Source organism: Balaenoptera physalus (assembly GCF_965194825.1).
Source record: "Balaenoptera physalus genome assembly, chromosome: 3".
NCBI lineage: Eukaryota > Metazoa > Chordata > Mammalia > Artiodactyla > Balaenopteridae > Balaenoptera > Balaenoptera physalus.
The window spans coordinates 52931115-52951669 of record NC_138890.1 but is presented as its reverse complement, the minus strand read 5'-3'; the positions used below and the strand labels follow the sequence as shown (position 1 = coordinate 52951669).

Sequence of the window (20555 nt, the reverse complement as noted above, 5' to 3'; positions counted from 1 at the left end):
TCAGTGTCTCAGATAACAAATAGCATAAAGGCAAGGAGTTCATGTATATTACCTATCAACATATGCTACAGAGCAGAGAAAAAGGCCTCTAGGACACAGGGAGGACCAGGTCACTTTTGCAGGATCAGGAAGACAGGGAGAGTTCAATGTGGTCTTTGGTCAGGACCTGGAACCTCCATATACCGTTCTTTAGGGTCAGAAAGGCTGCTACAAGGAAAGGCAATCCCAAGGGAGGATTTGCTCACTGAATTCTCCCTTTCTGTGTCTGGATGAAAATAGCTTTGGAACTCCTGTGAGATAAGAGTATTTCTTTTTTTCTCCCTATACAGTCTCTCAGAATGCTCCAACAGGGTTTAGCTTTCCAAGTCAGAAGATTCTCAGCACAGCCAAGTAGGACTGGAGTATTAGAAATCTTTATCTTAATCCCAAGAGGCATTCTCTGCTTCATGACCAAGTACAGACCTGCTTCCTCTATTGAGAAGCTCTTGTTGTCTAGAAGCCTCTAGCGGCCTCATCGTTTTCTTTGTATCCTTTCAAACAAAAAAATTTTGAGAGAATCGTCAGGTAAGGTGCCTTTTCAAGACACTTAAAATACCTCCATTCTAACATAATACAATTATTCCCAAACAGTAACCTCTGATTTACTTCTGTCTTCTAAGTAGTCACAGGTCTGTCACTGAGATCTATACATTTATTTATAACTAACCAAAGTTTAACTATTCCTGAGCATTTGTTCTCGGAGAAGGAGCATACAATAGGTATACTGGAGATGAACATTCACTTCAAAAGTGGTCTTAATATCCTGATAACCTCTTCTCTGGTGATTGTATCAAAAGGCAACATCCTGAAGCAGTATCTCAGAGCATTATTCTAAGCACACACCAGGAGGAAAAATGGCCAAATCCTTCCCAGTACTCTGCTCACTTCTATTCTTTATCCTGATACATTTGACGTTACCTTCTGGTGAGTAATGTAGCTGTTTTGGGCAGGGATGTCAGGTTGACTGCTGGGCTGTGACATGATAATCTGGAAGAGAATGCTTTGAGATTTTTGTGTATATATATTTTTATTAAGTGTATCATTTTACTATACTTATATATCTGTATATATAGAGAGACAGACAATGGAGTGTGATAAAAAAAAAAAAAAAGGCTCTGGGCCAATGGGCAGGGGCCTTAGCTTTCCCATCTATTAATGCAGACTATAAGACCTAACTCGTGGGGACCAGGGGCTTGGGTGACTGGGTGAGGTAACGTGTGAAAGTGACTGGCAATATGCCTCCACCACAGTGCATCACAAAAATTCAGAACTTTTGAAAATGCTCTGCCATATATTTGACTGGGTCATTATCTTTTGTGTCCTTTTTTAGAGAAGTCATGTAGAGCGACCTAGCTTCAAAGACTGAAGAGCTTAGTTTTCTTACATATCTGCCATGAATTCTTGGGCATTTAGTCTTCTTACATATCTGCCATGAATTCTTGGGCATTTCATAAGATATGGGGATTGGGTTAAAAGATCTCTTGAAAGTTCTAGCATTTCTTCATTTCTTTCATATATTGGCTGTCAGCTCTGAATCCTCTCAAGCCCAGGCTAATTACTGTTAATCAAAAAATTATTTGGTACACTGGACTGGCAGTGATGCACCTATATAATCTGCTGCTGATTATCTACCAGGAGTAAAAGAGTTACCCCACATTTTAAAAAAATGAATGAATATATGTATAAATGAAATAATGTTTTCAATTATTGCAAGCTTTCTTGGTACTACATTAGAACTCTTTTATTCTGTCAACAAATTAAGCTATGACTTACCAGATACTAGATTCTTTAACTATTTTCATTTGTTATGGTTTCAGGCCCTCCACACTGGTGGCCACCACATGGAAATATTAAGGTAATTTTCCTCTAAATTTCCTGGGACCAAGACTCTGAGTTTTCTTTGGAATTACTATTTTAGAACCTTACTGAGGCAAGTGATGTTCTTCAATGTTACATGAATGTTGCAGGTACACTGTAGGTATAGGAGCTCAGAGGAGAGTAACCCAAAGTGGGAACCAAGCTGAGATTTGGTCATAGGTATACCACAGAGCCCTCGGTAGTGCCTGGAAAAGGTTTATGGACACTGGCGGTTGCCAGGGGGCAGGGCAGGTTCTTATATGCCCACAGACTTGGGCATAACATGGTTTCTGCTCTGGAGGGGCCCACAGTTTGGTGGAAAGAATGCTCCTAACTGCCCTGTGATATGCAGAGAATGCCTACGGGAGTTGTGAATGGCAAACGCCAACTCTAAGATATAGACTGAGGAAATGTGAAGGAACAGGAAATTTCTGAACAGAGCCTCAAATTCTGTTTCCAACTTGTATGAGGGCAAAGTGACAGAGACACCTTTTTCATTTTCAGCTATACCTCTGAGCACTGAATATATTGTGGGGTAAAATAAATGTTTAATAAATGGGGGAAACGGTGAAATGAAAGATTTTTTTGGTTTTTTGATGTGGATTTGCATCACTGTACTCCTTCACTTCAGGAGCATTTGCACTTCAAGCTTTTGTCTCATTAGTAAATTTTAAATTTTACTTCTTAAAAAAATACATTCATGAGTTGACTGGTGAGAAAGATGTTTTGAGGGCAGCTTGGCCTTCAAGGGACCCATAGATCAGAGTGCAGAACCTGTCAGAGGCTATAGCTCCAGCAAAAAAGTCTATAGAATTTGTCCAGGATTTATACTCTAGCCTCATAGAGTTGAGTCCTAGATTTTTCCTCTCAAGAAGGTTGCCTGCAAGAGTAGTCCTCCACTTGTCCATCAATTTATGGACAAAAATAAGCTTACTCATTCTTACTTATTTTCTCATGAAGCTTACAAAAATAGCCAGAAAAAAGGAAGGGAGTGACTGTTTTTATAGTAAATTCTATAAATAATTCTACAAATGAAAGAAATAGGATGATACAATAGAGACTATCTATTGACAGTAGAGATACTACTATCAACAATGTGATCAGTGAAGGCTTCTTGGGCATGGGGATATCTGAGATGTGAAGGGTGAGAAGGAGCCACCCAGATGGAGAGCAGTGAGGAAGATTTACCTACTTGAGTCACTGATTAAAGACCTGTGTGACTGGAACACAGAGAGGGAGGGAGAGGGTGCAGCAGATGTTATAGTTACACAGCAGATGAATACATAGCCTATTCACCTGATGAATATACATCCTACTCTAAAGAGAAAGAAAAGCTATATTTACAGATGATACTAATTATTCTTGCTATTATTTGACTATATTCATTCAGTTTGAACTATTTTATATCTTATTGATTTTGCACATATTTATAGAGCAAGACTAAGTGCCAATATATGTGCTGGACACACAAAAGTTAGTCTAATCAGAAACAGACCTTACCCTTATGGGCTTATAATTCTTTGGAGTGTGGAATTAGTCAAATAATTGTACAAACGCTTTATTACACACTGATTAGAGGTACTTAAAAAGGAATGGAAAGTTGGGATTGTATTTTGGGAAATCTCTCTGAGAAAGTAGGTCATAACCTGAGCTCTGAAGGTAGAATGAGTTTAGGTTCAAGAAAAAGACAATACATTTGATTGGGTGGTCGTGACAAACCACAAGACTCTAAGATGGAGGGACTATGGAGCATTTGAAGCAAAAACAAAACAAAATTTTAAAAAAGACAAAAAAAAAAACCCATGGAAAATGGCAAAGAGCAAGGTGGTATAAGGCAAGGTTGGAAAAGTCAGAAGGGTACAGATCACATAGGGTCTTTTAGCTTATACTAAGAAGAAATTTTTTATGTGCAGTGAAATGCAATTAAAAGAGCATAAGTACAGGAGTAATATGATTCAATGGATGTTTAAATTACAGAAATTAGAGGCTACAGAGGAAAGGAGAAAGTGGAGGGATTAGTTGGGTGACAGACAGATGGTGGTGGCCTGGCCATGGTGGTGGTGTTGGATAAGGGAAGAAGGGAGAAGAGCTCAAATATGATCCCTCTTTCTCTAAATACTCAGCCCAAACTCCTTCTCACCTTGTATTAGAGGTACTTTATCTACCTATCTTATGGTAATCATAGAGCCCCTGAGACTATCATGGTCAAGCTCAATCATCCCAGAGTCACTGCTCTCAAGCCATCACTGATACCAACATTGCAAGCAGACAGGGGTTCTGGTGCCACTGAGACATGCCCCTTCCTTTGTTTTCAGTTTTCCCTACAAAATCAGGGAGTTACTCTAAATGATCTCATGTTTCACAACTTCAAGATAAGAGTTAGCTTGGAGATATTTTTAGTAGATAAGATGTGATAAATATTTTAAGTCAAGGCATATAGATTTCAGTGAAACATCTTTTCTAATTATGGGCTTCAGTTTCCTTAGCCGAGTTGCCATAGAAAATCTCTAAGACTAATTCCAGGTCAAATAGTCTGAGAATAAAGGAGACTGAGAGAGAAGCTAAATTTCCCAAATCTGTCCTGTTAACGCACTCTTCCTTTTCCCACTATAGCATAGCAGGCCTCCTTTCTCTCTTCCTGTCAGGAGGTCCCGACAACAAGGGCATCACATACGTTGTTAGCTGATGGACATACGTGGGTTCTGGTTCCCTTGTTTTGTGGAGGGAGAAGCTGGAGAGCTTTTGTCAGACTAGGATATGATTCTATGTTTAGATTTTCCTAGTAAAGTCCAGAGGTGTCTGTGAGTGTAATTCTAATCGTATCATTCTTTTCAACTCAATTTCAGGTGAAATGTCCATATAAGAAAGTAGATTGAGTTGGTTCAATGGAACAGTGAACCCCTGCCCTGGTATATATCAACCCATCTGTGGCAACAATTTGGTAACCTATGAAAACCCCTGCATCTTGTGTGTTGAGAGCATGTGAGTAATACTGGGAGAAAAGAAGAGAACAACGAAAAAGCTTAGTGCAAGGTGATTACCTCTTCTACCAAGTACAACAGCCTTGAAGCCAGGAATTTGCTCTAGTTTGCTCAGATAATAATCAGTCCCTGCTCAGGAGAACATGTGGCAATACAAAGCCCACTGGAGTAGAAAGCAGACTTGCTGTACTCAGTAGTGTTTGCTAGGCCCTTTCTTCTCTCAGCAGTCGCATTCCCATATGCCAATTGATAGATTTTTTTCACTTGAAGCTTTAAATATCCCTTTGAGTCCTTGAAATTCTCTGATTTTAAAACAAACTGTACTTTTGCCTTCTCTCAGATATCTTCAACTTCATATGTGTCTGAAACTCTGAGCTAGGATAGGTGACTATAAAGTTTGGGTCCTCTGGCTAGTTTAGTTTTTGGATTTATGTGACATGATTATCAGTGATTAGACACTAAGTCTCACAAAACTGTGGCTTCAGGGTTGATCTCTGTATAAGACAGTGAAGTTTACAGGGAGAAAAACTCTCCCCATGGCACCGGACTGGAGCCCTCCACCCAACGATCATTTTGTAATTTTCACAAAGAGCAATGAGATAGGAATGTGTACATCTCAGGCCACCCCCATTAATGAGGAATTCAGCCAAAGTGTAAGAGTATTGACAGAGTAAGATGAAGACTGATATGCCTCATATATCATAAGCTGAGGCCGGATTAAGTAACTTATTTTCAAAGAGCTTATAGTATAGGTCATAGTATCTTCAGTGGCATCTTAGAATCATGGAAGGATAACAGGGTAGGAAATCCAATAACCTGGCTTTTGTCTGTAATCAATGCCCTTTATGCTCTTAGTTTCCTCAAATATAAAATAAGGGTGATAGATAATTTTACAAGTATTTTTGTAGCTCTGACACTCTATTAATGAAATATTTATTCTGATTCTTCCTTTAGGAAATCTCAGGGAAAAATTAGATTTCTGCATGATGGAAAATGCTGAGTGGACTCAGACATGAAAGAAGTACCTTTTTTTTATCTTTCCATTGAGAAAATCCTTCTCTTGCAACTCACCCCTCCTTGGATGTGTTCCTAGTGACAGAGAGCTACCCCTAGTGAGCTTGTAGACCTCTCCCCTCACTGATTCGCTGCCTTCCATATTCTCCCTAATAAATAAACTTTTCTGAAAGTCTCATTTAACAAGGGTCTCAGATCTGTGTCTCAAGCCTCAGAAGTAGAACAAAATGAACATTTGAGCCAAAGGTCAGAGACAAACACAGGGCTTAATCAGGTCTCTGATACTATAAACTATGAAATAATCTATCAATATGTAAAGGCTCCTGGTTGTCTTCCAAGGAAGACAACAGAAATTTCTTCCATATTCCTTTAGAATTAAAAAAAAACCCAATTAATAGGAAACATGTCTAAAATAGCCAGCTGAGCTTCCCCTCGCAGCTGTAACCAGAGTAGTCATCCATCTACCAGCTCTAGTTTGTCTAAGACAGACTTGGTATGGAAAAAGTACACCCTGGGAGAGTGCTCTAAGCTTTCACAGCTCTTGTCTGAGAGGAAATTGCTTTCTAGAAATTAAATGAAGGTATAAGAGCATTCTCAGAACTACCAGTCTTGCCTGAATCAAGATGGCGGAGTAGAAGGATGTGCTCTCACTCCCTCTTGTGAGAACACCAGAATCACAACTAGCTGCTGGACAATCATCGCAGGAAGACACCGGAACTCACCAAAAGATACCCCACATCCAAAGACAAAGGAGAAGCCACAATGAGATGGTAGGAGGGGCGCAATTACAGTAAAATCAAATCCCATAAATGCTGGGTGGGTGACTCACAGACTGGAGAACACTTATACCACAGAAGTCCACCCACTGGAGTGAAGGTTCTGAGCCCCACGTCAGGCTTCCCAACCTGGGGGTCCAGCAACAGGAGGAGGAATTCCTAGAGAATCAGACTTTGAAGGCTAGTGGGATTTGATTTCAGGACTTCGACAGGACTGGGGGAAACAGAGACTCCACTCTTGGAGGGCACACACAAAGTAGTGTGCGCATCGGGACACAGGAGAAGGAGCAGTGACCTCAGAGGAGCCTGAACCAGACCTACCTGCTAGTGTTGGAGGGTCTGCTGCAGAGGCGGGGGTGGCTGTGGCTCACTGTGGGGACAAGGACACTGGCAGCAGAAGTTCTGGGAAGTACTCCTTGGTGTGAGCCCTCCCAGAGTCTGCCATTAGCCCCACCAAAGAGCCCGGGTAGGCTCCAGTGTTGGGTTGCCTCAGGCCAAACAACCAATAGTGAAGGTAGCCAGCCCCACCCATCAGCAGTCAAACGGATTAAAGTTTTACTGAGCTCTGCCCACCAGAGCAACAGCCAGCTCTACCCACCACCAGTCCCTCCCATCAGGAAACTTGCACAAGCCGCTTAGATAGCCTCATCCACCAGAGGGCAGACAGCAGAAGGAAGAAGAACTACAATCCTGCAGCCTGTGGAACAAAAACCACATCCACAGAAAGATAGACAAGATGAAAAGGCAGAGGGCTATGTACCAGATGAGGGAACAAGATAAAACCCCTGAAAAACAACTAAATGAAGTGGAGATAGGCAACCTTCCAGAAAAAGAATTCAGAATAATGATAGTGAAGATGATCCAGGACCCTGGAAAAAAGAATGGAGGCAAATATCGAGAAGATGCAAGAAATGTTTAACAAAGACTTAGAAAAATTAAAGAACAAACAAACAGATGAACAATACAATAAATGAAATGAAAACTACACTAGAAGGAATCAATAGCAGAATAACTGAGGCAGAAGAATGGATAAGTGACCTGTAAGACAGAATGGTGGAATTCACTGCTGCGGAACAGACTAAAGAAAAAAGAATGAAAAGAAATGAAGACAGCCTAAGAGACCTCTGGGACAACATTAAACGCAATGACATTCGCATTATAGGGGTCCCAGAAGGAGAAGAGAGAGAGAAAGGACCAGAGAAAATATTTGAAGAGATTATAGTCGAAAACTTCCCTAACATGGGAAAGGAAATAGCCACCCAAGTCCAGGAAGTGCAGAGAGTCCCATACAGGATAAACCCAAGGAGAAACACACTGAAACACATAGTAATCAAAGTGGCAAAAATCAAAGACAAAGAAAAATTATTGAAAGCAGCAAGGGAAAAACGACAAATAACATACAAGGGAACTCCCATAAGGTTAACAGCTGATTTCTCAGCAGAAACTCTACAAGCCAGAAGGGAGTGGCATGATTTACTTAAAGTGATGAAAGGGAAGAACCTACAACCAAGATTACTCTACCCAGCAAGGATCTCATTCAGATTCGATGGAGAAATCAAAAGCTTTACAGAAAAGCAAACGCTAAGAGAATTCAGCACCAACAAACCAGCTCCACAACAAATGCTAAAGGAACTTCTCTAAGTGGGAAACACAAGAGAAGAAAAGGACCTACAAAAACAAACCCAAAACAATTAAGAAAATGGTCATAGGAACATACATATCGATAACTACCTTAAACGTGAATGGATTAAATGCTCCAACCAAAAGACCCAGGCTCGCTGAAGGGATACAAAAACAAGACCCATCTATATGCTGTCTACAAGAGACCCACTTCAGACCTAGGGACACATACAGACTAAAAGTGAGGGGATGGAAAAAGATATTCCATGCAAATGGAAATCAAAACAAAGCTGGAGTAGCTATACTCATATCAGATAAAATAGACTTTAAAATGAAGAACGTTATAAGAGACAAGGAAGGACACTACATAATGATCAAGGGATCAATACAAGAGGAAGATATAACAATTATAAATATATATGCAGGGCTTCCCTGGTGGCACAGTGGTTAAGAATCTGCCTGCCAATGCAGGGGACATGGGTTCGAGCCCTGCTCTGGGAAGACCCCACATGCCGCAGAGCAGCTGGGTCCTTGAGCCACAACTACTGAGCCTGCAAGTCTGGAGCCTGTGCTCTGCAACAAGAGGCCGCGATAGTGAGAGGCCCATGCATGGCGATGAAGAGTAGCCCCCGCTCGCCGCAACTAGAGAAAGCCCTAGCACAGAAACGAAGACCCAACACAGCCAAAAATAAATAAATAAATATATTTTTTTTTAAATGTTGATAATATAAAAAAATTTAAAAATAAATAAATAAATAAATATATATATATATGCACCCAACATAGGAGCACCTCAATACATAAGGCAACTGCTAACAGCTATAAAAGAGGAAATCGACAGTAACACAATAACAGTGGGGGACTTTAACACCTCACTGACACCAATAGACAGATCATACAAAATGAAAATAAATAAGGAAAAAGAAGCTTTAAATGACACAATAGACCAGATGGATGTAACTGATATTTATAGGACATTCCATCCAAAAACAGATTACACTTTCTTCTCAAGTGCGCACGGAACATTCTCCAAGATAGATCACATCTTGGGTCACAAATCAAGCCTCAGTAAATTTAAGAAAGTTGAAATCATATCAAGCATCTTTTCTGACCACAACGCTATGAGATTAGAAATGAATTACAGGGAAAAAAACGTAAAAAAGACAAACACATGGAGGCTAAACAATACGTTACTAAATAACCAAAAGATCACTGAAGAAATCAAAGAAGAAATCAAAAAATACCCAGAGACAAATGACAATGAAAACACGACGATCCAAAACCTATGGGATGCAGCAAAAGCAGTTCTAAGAGGGAAGTTTATAGCTATACAAGCCTACCTAAAGAAACAAGAAAAATCTCAAGTAAACAATCTAACCTTACACCTAAAGGAACTAGAGAAAGAAGAACAAACAAAACCCAAAGTTAGCAGAAGGAAAGAAATCATAAAGATCAGCAGAAATAAATGAAATAGAAACAAAGAAAACAATAGCAAACATCAATAAAACTAAAAGCTGGTTCTTTGAGAAGATAAACAAAATTGATAAACCATTAGCCAGACTCCTCAAGAAAAAGAGGGAGAGGACTCAAATCAATAAAATTAGAAATGAAAAAGGAGAAGTTACAACAGACACCACAGAAATACAAAGCATCATAAGAGGCTACTACAAGCAACTCTATGCCAATAAAATGGACAACCTGGAAGAAATGGACAAATTCTTAGAAAGGTATAAGCTTCTAAGACTGAACCAGGAAGAAGTAGAAAACATGAACAGACCAACCACAAGTAATAAAATTGAAACTGTGATTTAAAATCTTCCAACAAACAAAAGTCTCGATCCAGACGGCTTCACAGGTGAATTCTATCAAACATTTAGAGAAGAGCTAACACCCATCCTTCTCAAACTCTTCCAAAAAATTGCAGAGGAAGGAACACTCCCAAACTCATTCTATAAGACCACCATCACCCTGATACCAAAACCAGACAAACACACTACGAAAAAGAAAAATTACAGACCAATAACACTGATGACTATAGATGCAAAAATCCTCAGCAATATACTAGCAAACAGAATCCAACAACACATTAAAAGGATCATACACCATGATCAAGTGGGATTTATCCCAGGAATGCAAGGATTCTTCAATATATACAAATCAATCAATGTGATACACCACATTAACAAATTGAAGGATAAAAACCATATGATCATCTCAATAGATGCAGATAAAACTTTTGACAAAATTCAACACCCATTTATGATAAAAACTCTCCAGAAAGTGGCCAGAGAGGGAACCTACCTCAACATAATAAAGGCCATATACGACAAACCCACAGCAAACATCATTCTCAATGGTGAAAAACTGAAAGCATTTCCTCTAAGATCAGGAACAAGGCAAGGATGTCCACTCTCACCACTATTATTCAATACACTTTTGGAAGTCCTAGCCACGGCAATCAGAGAAGAAAAAGAAATAAAAGGAATCCAAATTGGAAAAGAAGAAGTAAAACTGTTTGCAGATGACATGATACTATACATACAGAATTCTAAAGGTGCCACTAGAAAACTACTAGAGCTAATCAATGAATCTGGTAAAGCTGCAGGATACAAAATTAATGCACAGAAATCTCTTGCATTCCTATACACTAATGATGAAAAATCTGAAAGAGAAATTAAGGAAACACTCCCATTTACCACTGCAAGAAAAAACAAAATACCTAGGAATAAACCTACCTAGGGAGACAAAAGACCTGTATGCAGAAAACTATAAGACATTGATGAAAGAAATTAAAGATGATACGAACAGATGGAGAGACATACCATGTTCTTGGATTGGAAGAATCAATATTGTGAAAATGACTATACTACCCAAAGCAATCTACAGATTCAATGCAATCCCTATCAATTTACCAATGGCATTTTTTACGGAACTAGAACAAAAAATCTTAAAATTTGTATGGAGACACAAAAGACCCCGAATAGCCAAAGCAGTCTTGAGAGAAAAAAACTGAGCTGGAGGAATCAGACTCCCTGACTTCAGACTATACTACAAAGCTACAGTAATCAAGACAATATGGTACTGGCACAAAAGCAGAAACATAGATCAATGGAACAAGATAGAAAGCCCAAAGATAAACCCATGCACCTATGGTCAAGTAATCTATGACAAAGGAGGCAAGGATATACAATGGAGAAAAGACAGTCTCTTCAATAAGTGGTGCTGGGAAACCTGGAAAGCTACATGTAAAATGAAATTAGAATGAATGAAATTAGAACACTCCCTAACACCATACACAAAAATAAACTCAAAATGGATTCAAGACCTAAATGTAAGACCAGACACTATAAAACTCTTAGAGGAAAACATAGGAAGAACACTCTTTGACATAAATCACAGCAAGATCTTTTTTGATCCACCTCCTAGAGTAATGGAAATAAAAACAAAAATAAACAAATGGGACCTAATGAAACTTCAAAGCTTTTGCACAGCAAAGGAAACCATAAACAAGACGAAAAGACAATCCTCAGAATGGGAGAAAATATTTGCAAACGAATCAATGGACAAAGGATTAATCTCCAAAATATATAAACAGCTCATTCAGCTCAATATTAAAGAAACAAACAACCTAATCCAAAAATGGGCAGAAGACCTAAATAGACATTTCTCCAAAGAAGACATACAGATGGCCAAGAAGCACATTAAAAGATGCTCAACATCATTAATCATTAGAGAAATGCAAATCAAAACTACAATGAGGCATCACCACACCAGTTAGAATGGGCATCATCAGAAAATCTACAAACAACAAATGCTGGAGAGGGTGTGGAGAAAAGGGAACCCTCTTGCACTGTTGGTGGGAATGTAAATTGATACAGCCACTATGGAGAACAGTATGGAGGTTCCTTAAAAAACTAAAAATAGAATTACCATGTGATCCAGCAATCCCACTACTGGGCATATACCCAGAGAAAACCATAATTCAAAAAGACACGTGCACCCCAATGTTCATAGCAGCACTATTTACAATAGCCAGGTCATGGAATCAACCTAAATGCCCATCGACAGACGAATGGATAAAGAAGTTGTGCTACATATATACAATGGAATATTACTCAGCCATAAAGAGGAACGAAATTGGGTCATTTGTGGAGACGTGGATGGATCTAGAGACTGTCATACAGAGTGAAGTAAGTCAGAAAGAGAAAAACAAATATCATATATTAACGCATATATGTGGAACTTAGAAAAATGCTACAGATGAACTGGTTTACAGGGCAGAACTTGAGGCACAGATGTAGAGAACAAACGTATGGACACCAAAGAGGGGAAGCGGCCGGGGGGTGGTGGTGGTGGTGGCGTGATGAATTGGGCGATTGGGATTGACATGTATACACTGATGTGTATAAAATTGATGACTAATAAGAACCTGCTGTATAAAAAAATAAATAAAATTTAAAAATTAAAAAAAGAAAAAGGAAACGTGGAGTGTTGTGCTCTTCCTGGCCATTCCTGTTTCCTACTTTCCACATTAAACAATCTCACTTTCAGACTCAGCCTTGAAGCAGAGGCATTTATGCATGTCTGGCTTGGATCAGCAGGGCCCTACATTTTCACCAGCCCCCTTTTCTCTGTAGAAGAGGTCTACATTAATGGTATTCATGAATGTCCCATTGATCATTGGTTTTTTTCTTAAGTTCTCTTGACACTCTTGACACATTTTAACCTTTGAAACATATAGGGACATGTTCTTCTTTGGGTTATATTCTCTCTCTCTCTGTCTCTTTTACATATATATATATATATATATATATATATATATATATATATACACACACACACACACACACACACACACACACACACACATATACACACACACATACTTTATATGGAAAGAAGACTAACATAAAACTAACATGTTATCTTTTCCTCAGCAGCTTGCTCCCTACTGGCCTGGGAAAGAATATCTCTTTTGACTCTGAATATCCTATAAGACTGTTGTCAGATTATTTATACGTTCTGTTGGCTCTTTGACCTTAACTACCATGCTGATTACATGGGGGGACACATGGCTCCAGGGTCCTCTTAAAATTATCTCAGCATCTTATTAGAAAGAAGCCAATGGACTTCTCCCACTGACACTTTGGGTATCTGTTACAGAGGCGCCAAGGGAAGGATGCCATCTGAATTGGCAGAATACGCAGTCTCTACCATACAGAGCTTAGGGTAAATCAGTGGAAACAATCATCTTGGGTCTATCATCTTTAGAATATGAAAAGCAAATAGCTTTGGGGAAAATGACAGTCTCTGTCTTTATAGTGTGTCAATTTCCACTGCTCTGAGTCCTGGGCCATGCAGGAACACCAAGAACTCCAGGGAGGATTGGTTTCCAACACTATTGCTTTGACTTCATGTTCACAAAGTTTTTCCTTCAGTAGTAATCCATCTTCGATTAACACCATTCAGTAGCTTTTTCATCTCAAACATTTTAATTTTCATCTCTACAAGTTAGATTTATATCTTCCACATTCCTAACTTTTTTTAACATCTGGAATACAGTTACAATAACTATTTTTATGGCTCTATCTGCTAATTCTAATATCTGTGTCCATTCTGGGTTTGCTGCTTTTCTTCTCATTATAGATTATATTTTAGGATATTAGACATTATGAATTTTACCTTGTTTGGTTCTGAATATTTTTGTATTTCTAGAAATATTCCTGAGCTTTGTTCTGACACATAGCTCAGTTACTTGGAAATATTGTTATCCTCTGGAATTTTGCTTTTAAGAGTTAGATGGGATCAGTGCAGTATTCACTAAGTGGGCTAATTACTCCTCATGACTGAGGCAAGACCCTTTTGAGTACTCTACTCATTGCACCATGGATTATAAGGTTTTCTGGTCTGGCTAATAGGAACAAGCACCATTACCAGGTCTGTATGAGACATGGGCTCTGTTATCTCTAATCCTCTCTGGTGGTTCTTTCTTAGCCTTGGGTAGTTTCCTCACACATAAGCACAAATCAGTAATCTGCTGAGCTTTCTCTACAGTTCTCCCGTGGTCCTGCAAACTATAGCCACTTTGGTCTCTCTCCTCTCAGCTCTGTCTCCTCAATTCAGGGAATCCACTTGCCCTATCGGGGTTCCTCTTTCCTATTCCTAGAATCTCTCACAATGCAGAAACCAAGGCCAACCATAGAGCTTACCATATTTGTTTCCCATCTCTCAGGAATCAGCACTCTTCATTGTCTGACTAGACAGTGTCATTGTTTCATATTTTTTGTCTGATTTTTTGTCTTTTCAGGTAGGAAGCATAGCTGGTCTCTCTTACTCCATATTATCCGAAAGTAGAAGTCAGCTTTATCTTTATCATGTCATTGTACTTATGTTTTCCTCTGATATCTTCTAAAGTCTAGACTAGAGTACAATGTCATTATTTTACTTTTTGTAAGGACTCCAAAAGATAAGATCATGCTCTATAATAATACAATTCCCCCCCCCCACAGAGGATAATAAGACGTTTACTTAAATTTCCTATACACAACAGTAAGAACTTTCATAATAATATTTTTTTCTGTTATTTGAGAGTAGACATTTTCAAAAAAGGAAAGGAGGTGAGCATATTTACCTAAATGCAAGACTTCCTTCCTTTCAGTGCAACCCCTAAAAGATGATCAACTCCACAAATACCCTACCATTGTCAACATGAAAGGAGCATCCCCCTTAGCGTTCCTAGCTTTAACAACTGCCTGTGCTTTCTCTCTCTCTCTCTCTCTCTCCCTCTCTCTCCCCACCCACCAGCAGCAGCAGCTGTTTTGAATTTTGAAATCCCTCTGTCTGAAATCCCTAATTGTTGATCAGTCCCAGGTTTTTGTCATTGCCATCTTCCCTTTACCCATCCCCACCTCCTCTGCTTGACAATCCCTCTCAACAACTATAATTACTCTATTGCCTATATATACTTACAACTCACATTTTCACATCATGAGACTGTACCCATCTTCTTAGTATCAGATAGTAAACATCTTAATTTCACTGGCTCAGAATTTTTAAAATCAATCTATCCAATATAAATTTTATTTTTTCCTTTCTAAATGTGCTCCTCCATGTGCTTTGAGTTAATGAAAGTTAATGTCACTACTCTGAGTCCTTTCTCACTCAAACTCAATTTCAATATATAATTTCTATATATTCCTTATTTCATCTTAAGTATAAATTAAACCCATAAACATGTATTTAATCCAAGTCTTCATCACATTTCATGGGTTATTTTTATATTCTTATTATTACCTCAGCCTCCATTCCCTTCTCCCAGACATAATTCTGCCTCCATTCTATAATGATTTAAATATGATCTGCTTTTAAAAAGCACTATTTTTTGTGAGTTATAATACAAACATCTTAGTATGACTCATAAGATACGTTTTTCATCTGCTACAGGCACTCTATGCCCAACTTTAACCATAATAACTCTTGAAGAACTTTTAACAAACCCCATTTACCCATAAGGTGGCAGTAAAGCACTGCCGTTTAAATCAGTAACTTTGACTAGACCTATAAGCAACTCATAACATACCAATAATATGATTTTGAGGCAAGTTGCTAATGCTCAATGAGCTACATACTTCTCACCACTTAAAATGGTGATAATACAGGGCTCCAATCAAGATGGCGGAGTAGAAGGACGTGGAACTCACCTCCTCCCACAAACACATCAAAAAATACTTCTACAGGTGGAACAATTCTCACAAAACACCTACTGAACACTAGCAGAAGACCTCAAACACCTGAAAGGACAAGAAAGTGCTCCATGTAACCAAGTAGGATGAATGGGAAAAAAAAAAGAGGAAGCAGGACAAGACCTGCACCCCTGGGAGGGAGCTGAAAAAGAGGAAAGGTTCCTGCACCCTGGGAAACGCCCTCACCTGTGGGGAGATCAGCTGGGACAGAAAGAGAGCTTCAGAGGCTCAGAGAAGAGCATAATAAACAGTTTGTGGCAGGCAGAACAGAGAGAGACCTATACAGACGGTCATGCCACCACCCTGTGTGCCCCAGCCTGAGACATGCGTCTGCTGGTATGGGTTGGGACTGGGTGCTGAAACTTGGGGTTTAGAGGACAGACCCAGTGAGAGGACTGCAGTTGGCTGCACGAAGACAGCCTGAATGGGCTGGAGTGTGATATGGTCTCATCTGGGAGTCTTAGCGGAAGAAGCCCAGGCCTGCCATAGAAGCAAAGTGCCATTGCAAAGTGGCATGCAAAAGGAGGGGGTGGGGCCACCTTAGCAGCCTCTTTATGCACATGCCAGCCCCCACCTCCAAAGGCTCCAGGAGAGCACGCCCCAGCCACTGTCTTAGGGGTTCACCCCTCAGCAGACTCCGCTCCCCAGCTGCCACCTTGGTGGGCTCTTGCACCCCAACTACCACCTTGGCGGGCTCCAGGAACAATTGCAAATGGGTTGCCCACATTCAGAGGCAGGGCTGAAACCAGAACTAAGCCTCAGGGGCTGCACAACTTAGGAAGCAAGGCTAAAAATGTCTCCCTGCTGCTGCGCAAGCCTCAGAGTTACACCAACCACCACTGGCTTTCTAAATTCAGCACCTGCAAGACATCCGAGTGGACAATGGGTGCTCCTGTGGCCAAGATGGACCTGGCCTTAGCAGCTGTAGGCCACAGCGGGTCCAGGTGGATGACTACAGCAGTCTTGGGACCTGACTTCAATGGATCTGTGCTGGTGGCCTTGTGAAAACAATGCCTGAGGGACACCGGGTCTGAATGCCGACATTCCCACAGTTGAGGTAGGGCCAAGGGCAGTGCCAACAACAGTGTATTTTGTGAGCTTGCACAATGGGTGACAGGTGAAAAAACAGAACACACTCACTGGTGAACAGCTCTGGCAGAGGAATACTCAGTAGCTCCTTTCCCAGTGGGAGCACCCCAATCCCACCTACCCCCCAACACAGCTCAAAAATGCAGCTCAGAAATGGATCTGGGGCCCTCTACCACAACAACGAGGGAACAGACCCAGCCCCTGACAGGGCAGTGACAACCACAGCACAAAGAGGAGGTCCTGCTCAATATCGAGTGCAGGCTCTGGTCACCACAACACCAGTCACACCTCCTATCAAGGGAAATAACATCCAGCATATACTGAGGAAAGAGGCAACAGGCATCCACACTAAAAATAGCCCTAGCAACAAAATATATTAAATCCACACAGGCTAAACAGGAACGCTCCCACATAAAAATAGCCCTCCAAGACCATAGTAGATAATGGTTTCTCCCAAGCTCATACAGCCAGAGAAATATAAGTCAAATGAAGAAGCAGAGGAACCACTCCCAATTAAAAGATCAAGAGAATTCCCCTGAAAAAGCAATCAATGAAACAGACCACTTTAGTCTAACAGACACTGAAGTCAAACAGGAGATAATGAAAATACTGAAGGAATTAAGAAGAACTATTGATAGAAATGCAGATTACTATAAAAAGGAACTAAGAAAAATTAGAGAACTCATTTGCAGAGATGAAAGCTGAGCTAAAGGCAATGAATACCAGACTGAATAATGCAGAAGAACAAATAAATGACCTGCAAGATAGAACAATGGAAATCACCCAATCAGAATAGTAGACAGAAAGCCAAATGAAAAAAAATGAAAGCAATAGAAGAGACCTATGGGATAATATAAAGCATGCCAATCTACACATACTAGGGATCCCAGAAGGAGAAGAAAGAGAAAAGGGGATTGAAAATGTATTTGAGGAAATTATGGCTGAAAACTTCCCAAACCTAAAGGAGGAAACAGATATCCAGGTACAGGAAGCACAGAGGGTCTCAAACAAGATAAACCCAAATAGCACTACACCAAGACATACTATAATAACAATGGCAAAAGCTAACAAAGAGAGGATTCTAAAGGCAACAAGAGAAAAACAAAGAGCTAATTAAAGGAAACCACCAGAGGACTATCAGCTGATTTCTCTACAGAAATGTTGCAGGCCAGAAGGGAGTGGCAAGAAATATTCAAGGTCCTGAAAGGGAAAAACCCACAACCTAGGATACTCTACCCAGGAAGATTATTATTTAGAATAGAAAGAGAGATAAAGAATTTCCCAAACAAGCAAAACCTAAAAGAATACAGCAATACTAAACCTATGCTAAAGGAAATATTGAAAGGTCTTCTCAAAATAGAAAAGAAGTAAGAATCTATAGGACAGACAAAATCATAATTGGAAGGTATATCACTCAAATAAGCCAGTACACAGATTTTTTTTAAAAATCAAAAAATTTCTATGAAAGCGATGATAACCACAATGAACAGCAAAAGGATGAACATCAAGCTATAAAAGAGGACATCAAAATCATAAAATGTGGGGAAGAGAGTAAGAAAATGTAGATTTTTTTCCCCCAGAATGTGTTTGAGGCTATATAACTACCAGTCTAAAGCAAGCAGACATAGGAAGAGATTAATATATTTGAAAAACAGGGTAACCACAAATCAAAAACATACAATAGATTCACAAAAACCGAAAAGAAAAGAGCACAAGCATAATACAAAAGAAAATCATCAAACCACAAAAGAAAAAACAAAAAGAAAAAGAAAGGGACAAAGAAAAAAATATAAAATCAATGGGAAAATGAGGTTTAAAATGGCAATAAATACATGTCTATTAATAATTACCTTAAATGTCAATGGATTAAATGCTCCAATCAAAAGACACAGAGTAGCATACTGGATTAAAAAACAAAACAAAACCAAGATCTTACAATATGCTGCCTACAAGAGACTCACTTTAGGGCAAAGGAAACACATAGATTGAAAGTAAGGGCATGGAAAAAGGTATTTCATACAAACGGAAATGAGAGGAAAGCAGGGTCACAATACTCATACCAGACAAAATAGACTTTAAAACAAAGGCTATAAAGAAAGACAAAGAAGGACACTATATAATGATAAAAGGATCAATACAAGGAGAGGATATAACACTCATCACCACTTATGCACCCAAATACATAAAACAAATAGTAACAGACATAAAGGGAGAAACTGATGGGAATATAATAATAGTAGGAGACTTAACCCCCCCACTCACATCAATGGACAGATCTTGGAGACAGAAAATCAATAAGGCAACAGAGATTCTAAATGATGCAATAGAAGAGTTAGACTTAATTGATATTTTCAGGACATTACACCCCAAAAAAGCAGAATACACATTCTTTTCAAGTGCACATGGAACATTCTCTAGGACTGACCACATACTAGGGCACAAAACAAACCTCAACAAATTTAAGAGTACAGAAATTATTTCAAGCATCTTTTCCAGCCAGAATGGCATGAAACTAGAGATCAGCCACAGAAAAAGAAATGATAAACAATTACATGGAGAATGAATGATACACTTCTAAAAAAACCAATGGGTCAATGAGGAAATCAAAGAAGAAATTAAAAAATACCTTGAGGTAAATGACAATGAAAACACAACCACACAAAATCTATGGGAAATTCCCCGGTGGTCTAGTGGTTAGGACTCAGCACTTTCACTGCCATGGCCCAGGTTCAATCCCTGGTCAGGGAACTAAGATCCCACAAGCCATACAGGATGCAGCAAAAAGCAGTTCTTAGAGGGAAGTTCACAGCGATACAGGCCTTCTTTAAGAAACAAGAAAAATCTCAAATAAACAACCTAACCTACCACCTAAAAGAATTAGAAAAAGAACAACAAACAAAACCTAAAGTCAGCAAAAGGAAGGAGATAATAAAGATCAGAAAGAAAATAAAGATTTAAAAAAATAGAAAAAAAGTCAATAAAACCAACAGCTGGTTCTTCTAAAGGATAAACAAAATTGACAAACCTCTAGCCAGGATCACCAGGAAGAAAACAGAAGACCCAAATAAACAAAATAAGAAATGAAAGAAGAGAAATTACAACCAATACTGCAGAAACACCAAAAAAACATAATACTATGAACAATTATGTGCCAACAAATTCAACAACCTGGAAGAAATGGACAACTTTCTAGAAACACACAGTCCACTGAACTGAATCAAGAAGAAACAGATAATTAGAACAGACCAATCACTAGAAGCAAAAAAGAATCTGTAATAAAAAACAAAAACAAAAATAAGAATCCCTACAAACAAAAGTTCAGGGCCAGATGGCTTCACAGGCAAATTCTACCAAACATATAAAGAATAACTTATACCAATCCTTCTTAAACTCCTCCAAAAGACTGAAGAGGAAGGAACACTCCCAAAGACATTCTA

The 20555-nt window shown here is 39.3% G+C and overlaps 2 protein-coding genes across 3 annotated transcripts in view; one reads left to right on the top strand and one right to left on the bottom strand.

Annotated features, from left to right (window-relative positions):
* Positions 1–20555, bottom strand: part of LOC309657191 (uncharacterized protein) — a 165467-nt gene that overhangs the window by 116299 nt on the left and 28613 nt on the right. The gene's annotated exons all lie outside the window — the stretch shown is intronic.
* On the top strand, positions 888–8997 carry SPINK14 (serine peptidase inhibitor Kazal type 14 (putative)). Its single transcript, XM_082454354.1, is given in 5 exon segments — positions 888–963; positions 1857–1894; positions 4743–4767; positions 4770–4878; positions 5832–8997. Coding segments are annotated over 5 exon segments (288 nt in total). The 5' UTR covers positions 888–893; the 3' UTR covers positions 5878–8997.